Source organism: Pundamilia nyererei, unplaced genomic scaffold (genome assembly GCF_000239375.1).
Source record: "Pundamilia nyererei isolate P.nyererei 1_Seehausen unplaced genomic scaffold, PunNye1.0 scaffold00040, whole genome shotgun sequence".
NCBI lineage: Eukaryota > Metazoa > Chordata > Actinopteri > Cichliformes > Cichlidae > Pundamilia > Pundamilia nyererei.
The window spans coordinates 1,017,942-1,033,747 of NW_005187441.1; the positions used below are offsets into that span (position 1 = coordinate 1,017,942).

Here is a 15,806-nt window from a genome sequence, read left to right on the forward strand (position 1 = left end):
CTTGCTAGTGTGTTTTGGATCATCGTCCTGCTGCAGAATCAGAGTGTGCTTCAGCTTGAGGTCACGAAGAGACGGCTGGACATTTTCCTTCAGGCTGTTTTGGTAGACATGGTCATGAAAGTCTGTTCTTTTGCCACCTCCAGCTAAATGCATGTACAAAATTAGCTCATGCAACAGGACAATTATACTACACAAGGTGCTGCAATGGACCAGTCCATGTCCAAATAAATGCCTGCAAACCTCAGTATAAGCAACAGTAAAGCGACGTTGTGTACTAGAGCTGCCCAAAAATGTCTCCACAAGCCTATGAGAGACTGAAAACAATTAAAAAGTTAAAGGTGGTTCTACAAGCTACTGAATCATGGGGTGTACTTAAGCTTTTCCACAGCACTTTGTATAATCCTGTGAAAACTAAGTACCCCCCATGACACCCCCGTTTATTTTGCACGCCTGTAAACATATTGACTTCAAATAACTCAAACCTGTTCTTATCCACAGCAACTAAACCACACTCTTCTCCTGGGTAATAAGATTATGTTTCCTGACTCTTATCCTTCTGATTAAGGGGCATTTATATCCACTGAAAAGGTAATATTAGTGGAGAGATTCTCAAGCACAGTGACCTGACACTGGTTCCTCTATTTGTCATCTTCCTCTATTTTGTATCTGCAGGCCTCAAGGACATTCTCAGTGCTCATTATCAAATTTGAGAGATAGCACAGAAACTTACTGTGCTCGCTTATCTGGAAGTGAGAGCAGACACAGACGAGCAGATAAAAAGACTCTCTGTGGAAAGATATACTTCAGAAGTGGATGACCACAACTACTGTAACCTGTGCTTGTTTCTTTTCTCCTAGATAAGGTGCTTTTATAATAAATGTAGCTGTATTTTTTCACATCTGCGTTTCCTGAAAGATTATTATTTGCGTGAGGACATTAACAACAAACATAAGCTGTATTATGGCTTTTTTGTGAGCTATTTTTACTTAAAGAGGAACGATTAAGCTTTTCCTTAGTTTCTCTCATGCATCGATGCTGGATGCTTATGTCAAACATGGTCAAAGTTTCAAATGTAAGGTTGGAATTCATACAAATAACCTATATGAACCAAAAGCTCAGACTTCAGGTAGTTTTTTCCTGCCCTTGGCTCTGGATGACGTCAGCGAGATCAACAGCAACAACAGAAACAAACTGCACTTTAAGTACTTTGTTTGCACTGAAAGTTCTATAAGGCATTTTGTTTTCATAACAGCAGATTCATTCTGCATGCAAAAATCTTCATAAAACAATCTCGCCTTCATTCCATATGTCCTTCCCGTCACAGACGTAGGCGGGCTAATAATTGGAGTGGCCCATTCAGGCACATTACAGCCCGCAGAGCTCCATTCATTAGGCCAATCAGTGAGGTGATGAGGTTGAGAGGCAGGAAAAATGAATGATAACAATAAGAGTGTGTGTTTCGTGCAGGAAAGTGTGATTTTGTGTGCATTACAGTGGACGCAGATGTGGTTTTAGCTGTGTAATTGAAGCATGAATCATTAAATATTTAACCTAAATGAGCTGGATTTGAGTATTTGCAAGCATTTATCCTCTAGTTGCTTCAGAAGTAGACACACACACACACACACACAGACACACACACATTCAACCTCAGGCATACGAACGCACGTCCGGGAGTGTGACTTTGCGCTGATTTGAGTTATTAGCAGTTGGGAGAGAGCTAGGGGAAAAACACTCGGCGCCTTTTCCACACACCCTCAAACAGCATACACACATAATATACACTGCTCTGGGGCGGTGCCATCTAGGAAAACAGATGGCGAGAGGCTGGTAAGGTCAGAGAGCAGATTTGCTGTAAACAAGTTGATCTATAATAGATCATTAGCTGGATATGAGTAGCTTCTCTGCAGGCTGCTGTGCCAAAATCATCGCTAAGTGGTGAAGCCAATAACTGACAGCAAACACGGCGCAAGCTGCAGATTCACAACAACATCACTGCGACTGAATTTGAACATGTCTGTTTATTTTGTACCAGCTGAAATTTAAATATCAGGTCTGGATTACACACATCATTTGAAAGACATGATCATGGCACAGATCACCTCCTCAATCACAATGATTACATGCATGTGTCATTAGGGACAAAAAAAAGAAAGAAAAAAAAAAGAAGTCCAGCAAGCAGTCCGCTCCCTCAGGCGCCTCCTGGTACAGGAGGTACGGGATAGTCAGATTACAGTCGGATCGCCTCGCTCCATTAGAAACTAATGGGTGGTGTGATGGTGACTTAAGAGGGCAACGTAGATCCTTATGATTAAGACCGGGAGGAGAGCCAAAGACGAAAAGATCTGACGCTCCTGATGACCGAGCGTATTCTTGATAGGTCGCACAAACTTATGCAAAGAAGCAGAAATGGGCCTTATCCGAGCCGAATCCCACTCGCTTCGCTTCAGTGAACTGACAAATCACTTTGGAGAGGTGCCATTATTCAAAGTCGAAAGGTAGAGCTATGGATCATCTAAAGAAATTAAAATTCCAAAGTGCAACTTGCATGCAGTTAAATGAAAAGCAGACAGGCACAGCGAGAATTATTTCTCTTTAAGCCTTCATTGAGTTCCCTCGTGGTTAATTGCAATCAAACCAACTTTGGTAAAAAAGTGTGTGTGTCTTTCTGAGTGTGTGTGTGTGTGTGTGTGGGGGGGGGGGGGGGGTTTATTGTTAATTGAATATAATCAGATGAAGAGCTGTTGTGGCGCTCACATGGGAGGGTTGAATCAAGGTCGCGGCTGATGAGATATGATCAAATCAGCTCAAGTGACCGAATCCCGTCGGGCAACCCGGCTAATGTCTGATCTGATCTGCAGGCAACAGTCTGTCGCAGAGATAATCTAATGTCATTCAATATTTTGTATGTTTACAGAATATCGAATAAATAAATTCATCACTGAAGTTCACAAGAATGCATAATAAGTATACAGTCGATAAAGTTAAAAAACAAACAAACAAAAAGAAGAAAAAAAAAGCACCTTCCCTCCATGGAACTCATTAGCTCTGCAGGAAATCCTATTTTCACGATGCTTATAGTGAAAAAGCATCTCATCCTGCCTGTTTAAAGTGTAATTACTGAGTAACTGAATGCAACAAAGGTGGGGAAAAGTTGTTAGCAGTCCAGGCCTTTTGGTCAACAGCTCAAAAAAAATACTGACAAAGAAAAACATCTTAATTTCTTAGATTTCTTTAAGTATTAGACATATGCACACATAGTATAGTAGTTAACACATTTACTGGTTCAATTCAAGCCAGAGGAGCAAATCCACTTTGGGTTTGTATCAAGGAAGGCATCAGGGGTAAAACTGCCAAATCGAACATGCTGTGGTGGCAAAGGGGCAGCAAAAGGATCTTCTTACTTAAATATCAGGTACAATTCAGATAAAAGACTTAAAGCTTATCACAGTCATCAAGTAACACCTCTTTCCTTGAGAACAGTAGCATCGTTGCAGAGTGAGTTCTGCACTGGTACCTTCTGAATACAAGCCAACATTTCAGCATTTCTGAGAACTGATTATTGTGTTAAATCGGTTAAAAAGATTAGTTAACATTCTTAAAGTAGCCTCTTGCATAACTGTAACTTTGGGCTTGATAATTTAATGCCACATGTACTCACACTAATCTGTGTTTCAGTGGGTGGCTAAGGCAGGACTCTAGTTCAGTCTCCTCGGCAGAGCACACGCATCAAATGTCTGATCCTGAGATTCGTCTCAAATGAAAAAAGAAAACATTGCTATTGCCACCAAACATCATCAGCAGGGTGAAACTATCTAATCGAATGACAGTCTAACTCCTGCACACGTTCTCTGGTAATGCATAAAGGGTACAGCTCTGAACTCAATCCTCAAGTCTAAACTCACAAGTTAAAGTCAAAATTGAGTTAGAAGTCATCATATCCAAGGGGCATCTCTGACAGAGTTCATTACGTGACTTTGAAGTAATGAATTGGGGTGATTATTCTCAGGAAATGGATAGATAATATTTAGAAAGAATGCATGATTAGTTCCCCCCCAGTATGCAATTTAGTTTAAGACAATCAAATTTAAAATGCTCAACATATTTGGAGTCCCCAGGCTCCATCCATGATGGAAACCCTAAGAAATGAAGGTTCTTTTTTTGGAAAAAATAGGCAAAATCAATTAAGCAGACAACACAAGGAGCACAATGGCTACGACAGAACTCCAACTACACATGCATGACTTTTAATTAATATTCAAATGCGTGAGGCAGGCATGGTGTTGAACACACTCCATCTTCACAGGTAAGAATGTGTGGATCATGATTAGAGAGTGGAGGGGGTATAGATTATGATTAGGCAGGCACGTATGTGACATTTTCTAATCAGTGCACTTGAACCTCATGCTCCTGTTCATCACCGGCCATTCACACAGTGCGCAGAGTTATGTGACTATTCAGATGCCAATCAAACGCGCCTTGCCGTGGCGGTGAATGAGGGGAATGGAGGTGAGGGAGCGAGATGTCACAGAGCGTCAAAGGCTAATCAGTACGTCTGCACCTCGCAATCACGTCCTATTCACTAAAACTTTTTCTCCGGCGCGTTAGCACGTTTTAAGTAAAGCCTCATTGTCGCCTGTCAGAGGGGCTGACATCTGACATGTAATAAATGACTTCAGGCAAATCTCCCGACATCATTTACAAGGAGAGGTCTCTTGCAAATCAAATGTGCAGCGGTATTATTTAATTTCATTGCGAGTTTTGAGTTTTAAAGTTCAAAGGTCACAGCTCTATGTCCTCATTTAGCCTTTACGCTCATGCTTTATTGACTTTAATTTGCATACTGCAGGCCTTAAAAAAAACAAATAAAAAAGAACTATCTAGGACCTTGGAGCATTTGCTTGTCGGTTCTTTTTGTGTCTTTGAGGTCAATAGTGTTAAACACATTTCATGACGGTATTCTGAAGGACTGTTTTAAACAGGTACCTGCAGCAGGTGGAGAGCTGATAAATACGCCCAGCACAAGTATTAGAACGAGGACCACCAGCTGTATTCATGCCAGATACACTTTGCTAATAACCTTCTGCCTTCAGAACGGCCCCAATTCTCCGTGGTTGGGATAACTCTTCTGAGATTTCGGTCACTAATGATATCATGGGATCCATCTACAGGATCGATGCATGCTTTCACGTTTACTCCACCAAACTATAGCCGCAGTTTCCAGTTCTTAGCTGACAGGAGTGCCACTCAGTGTGGCCTTCTGCTGCTGTAGTCCATGTGCTTCAAGGTTCAACATGCTTTATGTTTGCAGATGCTCTTCTGCAACACATTAGCTGTAACGAGTGGTTTCTGAGCTACTGTGTCTTCCCTATAAACTTAAAGCACTCTCCTCTGACATGAACAACGCATTTTGACCTAAAGAAGTTCCACTCACTGTCTGGCACAAACAACCATGCTGCGTTCAAAGTCACTTAAATCACCTTTCTTCCCCATTCTGGTGCTCTGTTTGAATCTCAGCGGGTCATTTTGACCATTTCTACATGCCTTAATAAAGCACTGATTAGATATTTGCAATGACAAGCAGTAGGACAAAGTTAGGCGTATGTCTGTAAGAGACACCCGAATAAGGATCTTCAGCACTCAAAAGGAAAACATACTGCTTTAAACACATGCTGGTTTGCATATTAAATGCCAAACAAATTAATTGAGTAGTAGAGAAAACAAAAAGATTCAGCTATAAAAACATTGCTCAGTACACTTTTGGTAGAAAGAAAAAATAATCAGACTTTCATCATAGCAAGATGCAACCATAACTGGCGGACTTCAGTGCACATCTGTTCAACTTCCAAAATAACACATATAAATCTTTCCTTGCGTGGTCCCCAGTTAAATAAGCTCATTATTCAAACATGTCATTTTGTCTTTAAAGCACATCGCTCATCACCACAGACATACTTTAACTATCATAACACATTTCCATGTGACTGAGTAATTTTTCTAGCTCTGGATCCTCCATGATGACATGCAAGCAGAAGAGATGGATGATGGGAAACGGTGCCGTAATCAAGCAGTTGACATCTCAGTGCGAGATCAGCTGGGATGTGCACCCTTACATTTACATTCAGGCAACCAGAGAGAGGTACTGAAGGTTCACTGATGCCTTGTAGGCGCAGTAATTAAAATGGGCTAATTAAAGAGAGATGGAGGAAATCGTTCCAGTTTTTTTCCTCTTTTTCTTTTTTCCTTTTATTAAATTTCCCATGAAATTAGATTTTTTTTATTTGCTAGCATGAAATAGAAGGAGTTTTTTTTCTTTTTCTCAATGTGTTTTTCCCTCAAAAGCGAGGCATGTGGGGATTAACGTGTCGGTGTGTGTACATGGAATGAGGAGTGACAGTCCACTTATGAGAAAATGTTATGCTCCCTGAGTTTAATTCCCACTCTGTGGGAGATCGGTGTGACAAGAAAGAATGCTCATACATGTCGAACATTCATATCTGAGCTGCTTGAGGGTGAAGGAGACTAATGATTGGAGATGGCTTTCTAATCATAGCAGCAAAAAATAAATAAATAAAACAAATCTCACCAATGAACACATAATGGCATGTATACACGTGAGAGCTTGTATATAGCTTGCACTCTAATAGCATGCTGGCAGTGGACAGCCTGCCTGACAGCTCCTGTGATAAATGGTAAATGGCCTGCATTTGTATAGCGCTTTTCTAGTCCATAGGACCCCAAAGCGCTTTACACTACATTCAGTCATTCACCCATTCACACACACATTCACACACTGTGCAGCACAGAGACATATAGGGCTAATGGTCACAACTAATGCAGGACCTCAAAGGACTAAATAGGAGAAAAAAGACAGTTCCAGGAGCAATGAATGGGCAAATGTGTAGTACCGTCAAGCATTATGTCTACAAATAAGTCTTTTTGAAAGGATAGAGCGACAATATGGAGCCAAACTTCGAAAGTCAAGGCAAAGAGAACTGGTTTTTCATGCACAGAGGAATTGTTGGTTTCAATAGCTCGAGGATAATAAACTGTTGCAAAAAACTAATAAGGTAGCACAGACTCATTGACTTTAGTTTATGTGGGAAGCTTATATTATACATGTTATTGCTTCTCAGACCTATATTTTAGGACTGATAGTGTCTGATTAAGCTGCATGCACAGTTATCTGACTGAAGCATTCTGATTCCCATTTTTAGTGCCCAACACTGCTGCACAGCACAGTATAGTTCACCATCAGAGGGTGACAAATTAAAGGGTTGAGATCTGGTGACTGTCAAAGCTACAGTATGTGATTAAAATCATTCTCATACTAATCAAACTATTCAGTGAACCCTTTTTTTGTCGTGTGGTGTATGAAAGCTTTTGGTATCTTATCCTTTATGGGTTTTGATTTTCTGTATTTGCCCGTTTGACACACAGCTTCTGAAAATCAGATTGTTAAAGAGTTTAAAAACACCAAACAACATATAAAAAAAAATATGCTTTTAACACAGTTGGCACATGAAAAATCATAGTACAGCATGTACACATGATTATGAATGCTGAAATATTTCTAGTGTTACAATTAGAGGTGGGAATCACCATACATCCCACGATACGATATTATCACAATACTTAGCGCACGATACGATATTATTGCAATTTTTCAAAATATTTTGCGATATTCAGATTCTGTACATAAAGGTAAACTTTATCAATGTTCATTTTATCTAATATCAAAGTCTCGCACTCAGTCTTTCTCTCATTTCAGTCAGTTTTATTGTTGACAAACTGAACGGTTTGTATTACAGTCTAGTCCAACTTAACTGAATGCAACCATCTGGTACAATTATAGCTCGTTTCTTTGCACCAGGGGACTCGGATCAACTGGTTGCCAGCTGGTTGTATTCTGGTTATACTCCTAAAGACAAGTTGCCAAGTATCTGTGTTATCAGCATTTGAACCATCATCTTGCAGCAACCGTATCAGTATTTGTGGAGGAATTTCTAAATTTCAGTTTCAGATCTATGAAGTTCTGACTGGACTTTGAATGTAAATAGTTAAAGTAACTTTCTGTGTATGAAGACTAGGGCTGCCACGATTAGTCGACAAGTCACGATTACGTCAACTATCAAAATCGTTGACGACTGATTTAATAGTCGACGCGTCGTTTGAAGCTTTGTAAGATCCCAAAAGACGCAGGAATAAGTAGTAGGATTTAAGAGTGTAATAATGGACTGAAACAGAAGGTGGCAGCACTGCATGTACAAGGATGCCAGCTGCCGTTAAACCCCGAAGAAGAAGAAGTAGCTCTGTCCCAGAATTCATAGTGCAGCCCAGCTCAGTTTCCAACAATGGCGGCAGCTAGTTAGTTTTAATATTACTCTTATTATACTTTCTGGGTCACAAAATAAACGTTTAACATATTTTCAAGTGAGAATGTAGCTGTGTAAACCTCAAATATCTGCTCAGTTTATCAAGACACCACATATTTTCAAAATCGCTCCGACGTTTTCGGAGACGTCTGTTACCCACTAGCTCGATAGCGAGCCGGGGACAAGGCTCACTAGAGCCGTGAGAACACCGGACTCCCAGCAAATCGTTTTCAAACCCACCACCGTCTTTCGCTACTCAGGTTAAACATACATAAGTCACTTAGATAACTTAAAAATGTTATTGTTTGGCTTTTTTTTAGTATTTTATTTGTTTCTGAGTAAATTGGTTTGGCTGAGATTAAAGTTATAGTTTTTACACAGCTAAATAAAAGTCAAGCAGACAACTGATTATCAGAAGTGTGAGATGCTCCAGAATTTACTCCGGTGTCCTGTTATATTTTAGATAGCAAGGAGCAGACGGCTGAGTTTATTAAGCTTCACTGAAACAACCTGCAAATTTCATTAAAATTTAATAAACTATCATCTTGTCTTTATTTTTAGTTAGCACATACCTTAAACACTTAAAGCTGTAAGCTAATGATAGTTATATAAGAGCAGATGCTGCTGGTGCAATAAGCTGTACGTTTTACGTCCAGTGGATGATGCTCTGATTAGTCGACTAATCGCAAAAATAATCGGTGACTAGTCGACTATCAAAATAATCGTTTGTGGCAGCCCTAATGAAGACAGCAACTTATGTGGATTTTCTGCTGATTTATCACAGTTTATGGCCATATTATCACAAAGAGATTGCATTTAATTGCCAACATGTCCCCATTCAATCACAATCTCATACACTACCTACATCTTACTGCCATTTTATCGTAGTTTCGATGCACTGGGGTCGGTTTGAAAACTGCAGCTGACTGGTCCCAGACCTGATCCTGTCTGTGAAGCAACCATATCAAAAGGCAACACACAATTTCTTTTGTGTGATAGTCTCCAACCACTGTAGCATTAACGATGAGGAAATGGTACCAATAGGAAGTTGCTACGGTAAAGTCCATAAAGTCAGAGGTTAATGACTTGCACACTATCAGCTAACTGCAAATGGGTTGGTTGTAATAATGCTACTGAGAAGTTCTTTATCTCAGTAGACAAAGCTGTGATAACATTAGTCTTTAATGGAACTAATGTACTTTTAAATGTAGCATTAACCAACGCTGTATATTTCATTGCATCACATGCAAGCTCACTCCGTGTGTGTTTAGCTACATGACTGAAAAACACTCAAAAATCGACTGTTACGCGTTAAAAGGGGGACAAACTAGTTTCTAAACAGTGATTTTGCCAAAACAGCTTGACCAGATATGACTTGTGTCTGCCCACTTCTCCTTAACATTAACAAAACAGAGGGGCATCAGACAGGTCAGTGACTAACCCCACCCACCACGCTTCCAGCTGTCATCTGAGAACTGAATGGCGCAGATCCCCCCCCTTCATTTTACACCGCCACAGTAAAAGGTCAAAGAAGAGGAGAGTATAATTGACTGAACCGTGACCTCTTTATACTGTGGTCTTTTGTCTCGGCGAGTGTGTACTGTGTATAGGTGGTCACACCTAAGCAAACACCCCGTGGCCTCCCCCACATTCATCAGATTGGTATTAATATTCATGAGGAGGCTGGTGGCCGGTATCTCGAGTCGGGGGGCTAATGAACACAGAGTGTTCTCATGCTTGTATGTATGTGTGCGCGGGCATGTCGCAGATGCAGGGGGGCAGGAATGTAATCAAATCACAGCCGACCCCTCGTCTCCGCCCTCATCAACCACCGGCGGCACTCCTCCCATAAATGCTAACATGCTACGTTAAATGTTCGCCTGTGGTTCGGCCCAGGCGGTGGGGACGTCGAAGATGTGTGTGAAAGTGTGGATGAATAATAGTCAGGGGCGCTCAAACAGATAAAGAGGTCTAGACTCGCAGCTAAGCTAACCACTAGGCGTACAAATAGCAAACCATTATCTCTCATTAGCATCCGCAGCTAACACAGGGCCCATGCTGTGCAGTGGAGGGCCCTCACAATGGGTCCACTCATGTATGATTGATGGTGAAACAGCACCGGCCACAATAACAGAACAAAAAAATAATAATAAAGCACTAAAGATAGAATCTGCCGGCTGCAGCGAGGTAATAAAAATGTAGACAAACAAAAGGAAGTCAGACTAATCAAGAATGCCAGGCACGGCTCATTAATCTGTGAGAGCCGACGCTGCTTGGGAGCCCGGAGATAACTGTCGGATGACTGGCACGTTGTGAAGATCACGCACGCTCGTCCTATTCCGGTTGCTATCTTTTCATCAGCAGCAAAAAACCCCAGAAAAAACAAAAGGATGAAATGAGAAGTGAGATGAGAGGAGGAAGGGCGTTTAGAGAATTGGTTGAAAGCCGGGAGCGTAAAGTAACAAAGGTAAATAGGACAGTTCCTGCACGGTGCAGGTTGGAGTGAAGCATTTGCTCAGCACGCTCGGAAAACGAGAGCGCCGATGTCGGGGTTAACGTGTTGTTGGGAGAGTTTGATCAAACGCCAGATTTCAATTATGACACTTCATCGCCGCTTTGACGACGCTGACAAAAGGCAGGCTCGGGGTTGGAAAATGAGTCATTAAAATCTATGACTCACCGTATGCGCCGATCTTATGATTAGAATTCCATCTGCCTGGAAAATGAAGTTTTTGTTCTCTGATTGCTAAAAAATATTTCTCCCTCCACTAAAGGTTCTCACTGAGTTTACACATCTATTATTTAGCTCCGTCCCCCTTTTTCACAAAGAGTACTTTGCCAAACGTGCAACACACACACACACACACACACACACACACACACACGCAGCCTAAAACACCAACTCTTATTGCACTGTAAAAGGTCGGCTGAATATTCCAATTCCATTTCATTTGGCCTTTTTTGCTGACTAAGTGTTGGTAATTCATCATGCATCTGGACCAAGGGCTTATGAATATGGATTTTGGGTGGTTTATTAGCACAATTTAGGAATGCATTATGGGAAATTAGCAGGGGGAATAAAAATTTCTCTTTGCTGGAAATTGGGCCACCGTGTGTCTTTTTTTGTGCATGTGTGTGAATGCAGAACAACTGCCAACCAGCGCTCTGTTCGGGCGAACTTCCCTCTGCATGAGGCTGATTTCTTTAAATCCTAAATGGTGCCCTTTCAGTACAAATGAAGATGACTCCTATAATGTTTAACGTGCTAAAGAACCACAGGGAAGAGGAGAAATTAAGTTCGCTTTCACACCACGCAGAAGTAAACTACGACGCAATCCACTCCAGAGCAGAAAACTCATTTTGTCACATCTTCTTTAGCTGGTTTAGACTCTCATAACCAGTGGATTCACTAATACTTTGTTTATTGAGCATTCTGTCATCCTGCCGGGCTGGAGACTTTAGCAGGGAGTCCAAACAAATCCTCCGCAAGGCGCTCAGAATGACAGATTCTCTGCTGTAATAGACTGTCTCTCCTGGCAGGTAAGAACAATCAAGAAACAGATTAATATTAGTGCCAAGGCTCATTTTGTCATGCTTTGCTGTCCAACTGTGAGAAACTGCTGTCAATCACATGTCACGAAGAGCGGATGAAAAGGATAGCACAAAACAGCAGACAGATAAACACAATGCAAAAACATAACTAAGAAATCTTTTTGCTGGAGTGTCAGGGTTTGAGTTCGAGTCTGTCCGCTTCTTTCTCACCTTGTCTCTGTCTTCCACTAGATCGCTCAGCAGGTCATCCATGTCCAGGATGCCTCCCTCCATATACTCCAAGTGGTGGGTCTGCATGGCAGTCTCTCCACGCTGGAAACAAAAGACACAAGTTGGAAAACATTAGGACTAGACAATCAAGATATCAGCATCAAACTCCCCTCACTGATCTACATCTAACACCCAATGGCAACCCAATCCTGAACTGGATAAGCAGAAGAGGAATGATGGATGGATGGATAGATTTAGGACAGAGCCCATACTGCAATCCATCACCTTCGTCTTTCATAGTTAAGCCAAAAGCAGACAGCACCGATCCAATCAGACATCGACAAAGAACCAATTAGCTCACAATCCAGTTCTTACTTTTCGTTGCTCATACTTTAACCAGTAGCAACAAAAATAATCAAAGTCTTAAATCCAAACAAATTACACTGGCTGATGCCAGGAAACCCTAAAAGGCAATTAATAGTCGCTGTTGTGCAACAGCTTTACCACTACCACAGCATATTTGCCATTTATGTAGCCTGTGAGAAGCATGAGAAACTGGCATTTACGGTATTACAGAAGAGTCATAACAAACATTCCCCGCCAAAGTGATGGAGAAACACTCCAATCAACTACAACATTTAAAACCATGACAGGTGACTATCAGCAGCAGCGACTAACAACGATGGGCCCTGACGTTCGAGTGAAAGCTGTTTTGATGTGTACCACCCATCTGAACTATGCTTCAAACCAGTACATACTTAAACGGTAACGCCGTCCCTGACAGCAACTGTTTCTGAATGGCCTGAGTAACACAACAAAGAGCCTATCGTTTTGATCTGGCCTCTTGAGTTCGCCATGTTCGAGATAAGAGACCTCAAGTTCAAAACAACTTTTCAGTGACCAAACTGGGAAACAGCATCACCATTCCTGTCTATATCTGTGACTGAGCACTTTTAACCAAACATTAACACGCACACATACTTCCATGGATGTACAGGGGGAAACTCAGTTCAGTATCTTCCCTGAGGACACTTCGACATGCTGACTTGAAGAGCTGAAGATCGAACTACTGACCTTCAGGACAACTGGCTCTACCCCCGGAACCGCAGCTGCGGCTCAGGAGGTCAAAACTCATAAATATCTTAATAATAGTGGTGTGATGCTGAAGTCTATTAACACTTAGAGAGTTGGTATATTAGCTTTCAATAGATTAGTCTACTTTTCCACTCAAAACATGTAGATCACACCAAAATTCATACAATTCTTTACTTCCATTAGGAAATAAAGCTCACATGGTGTTCATCCCTGTGCTTTGGATTTTTCTAGCATGATCCGTTGCCATTTCTTTGCAAAGAACATGGCGCTCTGCTAACAGTGAACCTGTCCACAGTGCCGAGGCGATGTCTCAACAGTTCAGGGCTGCTTTGGCAGCATCAGACTGACCTACATAGCATCAGTCAGGTGCATATGTATTTTTAGGCAGCATGTGAAAAAGTTCCACAGCTAAGTCAGAACAAGATACCTGTAAGTAAGAATGTTTGCATTATGCTACAAAACTGTAACAAGCCTTTAAACTTTATGTAGCCCTCGTGGCTCTACTACCATCAGTCTGTCTTCATAAAACATGCGTTCATGCTTTATTCAGTTGAAAGTTGTAGCTTTAAAAATGTTAGTTGTACCTCCGTTTTGGCCAACTTAATATAAGTGCTACGTTTATAGCAACTAATGTAACATAGTAGGTTTTCCTGTTTGTTGGGTAAGTATATGATTGTACATACGTGTCACCGTGTTATCGGTACAGTTTGTGCAGAAGTATGTGAGAGACCGATGAGAGCGAGACATTTTTCCAGTTTTGCTGCTCCGTGGGGAGCGGTGGGCACATTCCGGGCCAGTTTTACAATCCCGATGAGCAAGTTAGATTGAACACACCCTCAGACAGGAAACTACACGCAGCTCAACAACAAACACAACAGCGACTTTTGACAAAGCCACAATCTGCAATCTGCTGTTTACACAACATAATCAATGGAGAAGTACACGAACAATGACACCTTCCCCTTTTTGCGACCCTGCAGACACGCACACAGCCTGCTGTGGTCTTGCTCTGCTTTGGACCCAGTTTTTGTTTTGTTTTTTCCTGTAGGAAGATGGTAAATTGGACACATTTAAAAAAAAACTATACAATTCCATCCTTGTTGATGGGTTAAATTTAGCTCATATTTGGAGTTTGTTTTGCACAATTTAGACTACAAATTTCTTCTAATATAAGAAAAGAAGTCTTTGACGAGCCTTATCGTTCCTAACAATGCACGGAGTAGGAAATGGCTTATTAGGAAGCGCCCATACCAATAAGCAATCTGTCCTAAACAACACAAGACTGCATTACCAGCAAAAGTATCGACTATAAGCGAGAAGCCTCGGAGGCTGGAATGAGTTTGGCTGAGACCCAGTGAGCGGCTTCCGCTGTATCACCGTGCCCTGTTGTGAATGAGCTCCTTCTTGCTCGGCTGCACTCGAATGTGAATTACGGAGCGCAGGGGAAAAAGAAAAAAAACAAAAACAAAACAGAGCGTCTTCCTTTCACAGTGGGCCAAGACTATTCTCTTAAACAAATGGCAGGGAGAGCCTGGGATATCAATCACAGCAATAACGCCAGAACCTCTCTCTGCTCAGAAGTGTCATTAAAGTAAGTGTCACTTCTGAGAGATAAGCGCAGAAAATAACTACGACAAGCACAGTTTTTCAAAATCTTTATCATTATGTCGTTTTTAAAAGTTCAACTCAATTTTACTTATATGGCACATATAACAGTTGCCTTAAAAGTCTTTATATTATAAGGTAGAGACCCTACAATAATAACGAGGAAACTGCAAAAATCAAATGATTGATTGTTGAGGAAGCACTTGGTGACATTGGGAAAGAAAAAAAACAAACAAACAATTTAACAGGAAAAAACCTCCTGCAGAGGTTTGTTGGTGAGATTGGTGACGTCTACATGCTAAGATTGAAATAAAAAGCTGCACAGCCTTTACTTAGGACTGTCCCGAGTTGGTGGTTTGGCACACAGTGAACTAGATCCTAAATAGTGCCTGAACTTTCCCTATTTAGCTACATGTTCTCAAAGATGGTCGTGCCACGTGTTACACAATATGTAAGGGTCTGCTGTGGAGCAGAGGCTGCACACAAAGCTGAATGCAGGCGTTTGTGCCACTGTACTACAGAGACACGGCGAACACGTGAACATGGAGTCATTTGAAAAGAAGTTCAGATGGTGCTTTCAGGAACACCTGCACATGAATGGAATGTGACTACAAGCCGACAGGAAAGTCGCACAACAAAGAACAAGCAGACATGAGAGATGTCCGTAGCTGTGAGCGCAGGTTTCCCACACAGATTGCTTTCAGATAAGAGGCAAATACACACGACACGTTAAAACACGCAGTGAGCTTGGGTTACAAGCTGTTAACTGACGACTCCTCAAAGTATACCGCGCCATACAAAGCACGGATCTGATCATTTAAAAAAAAAAAAAAAAGATAAAGTTAAAAAAAAACAAAAAAAAAAAAAAAAAGACGTCAGAATGGACCGAGAATGCCACGCCAGAAAAACCGGTTGAACCTGAAAAACTGACGGCATTCTTCCACTGCTGTGTGTGTGTGTGTGTGTGTG

General features: G+C 41.4%; 1 protein-coding gene across 1 annotated transcript in view; it reads right to left on the reverse strand.

Annotated features, from left to right (window-relative positions):
• LOC102201517 (partitioning defective 3 homolog B-like) overlaps positions 1 to 15,806 on the reverse strand; it is an 83,488-nt gene that overhangs the window by 62,168 nt on the left and 5,514 nt on the right. Inside the window, exon 2 of the mRNA XM_005730976.1 lies at positions 12,138 to 12,239. Within this exon, the coding sequence (XP_005731033.1) occupies positions 12,138 to 12,239 (102 nt within the window). The remainder of the gene's footprint in view (positions 1 to 12,137; positions 12,240 to 15,806) is intronic.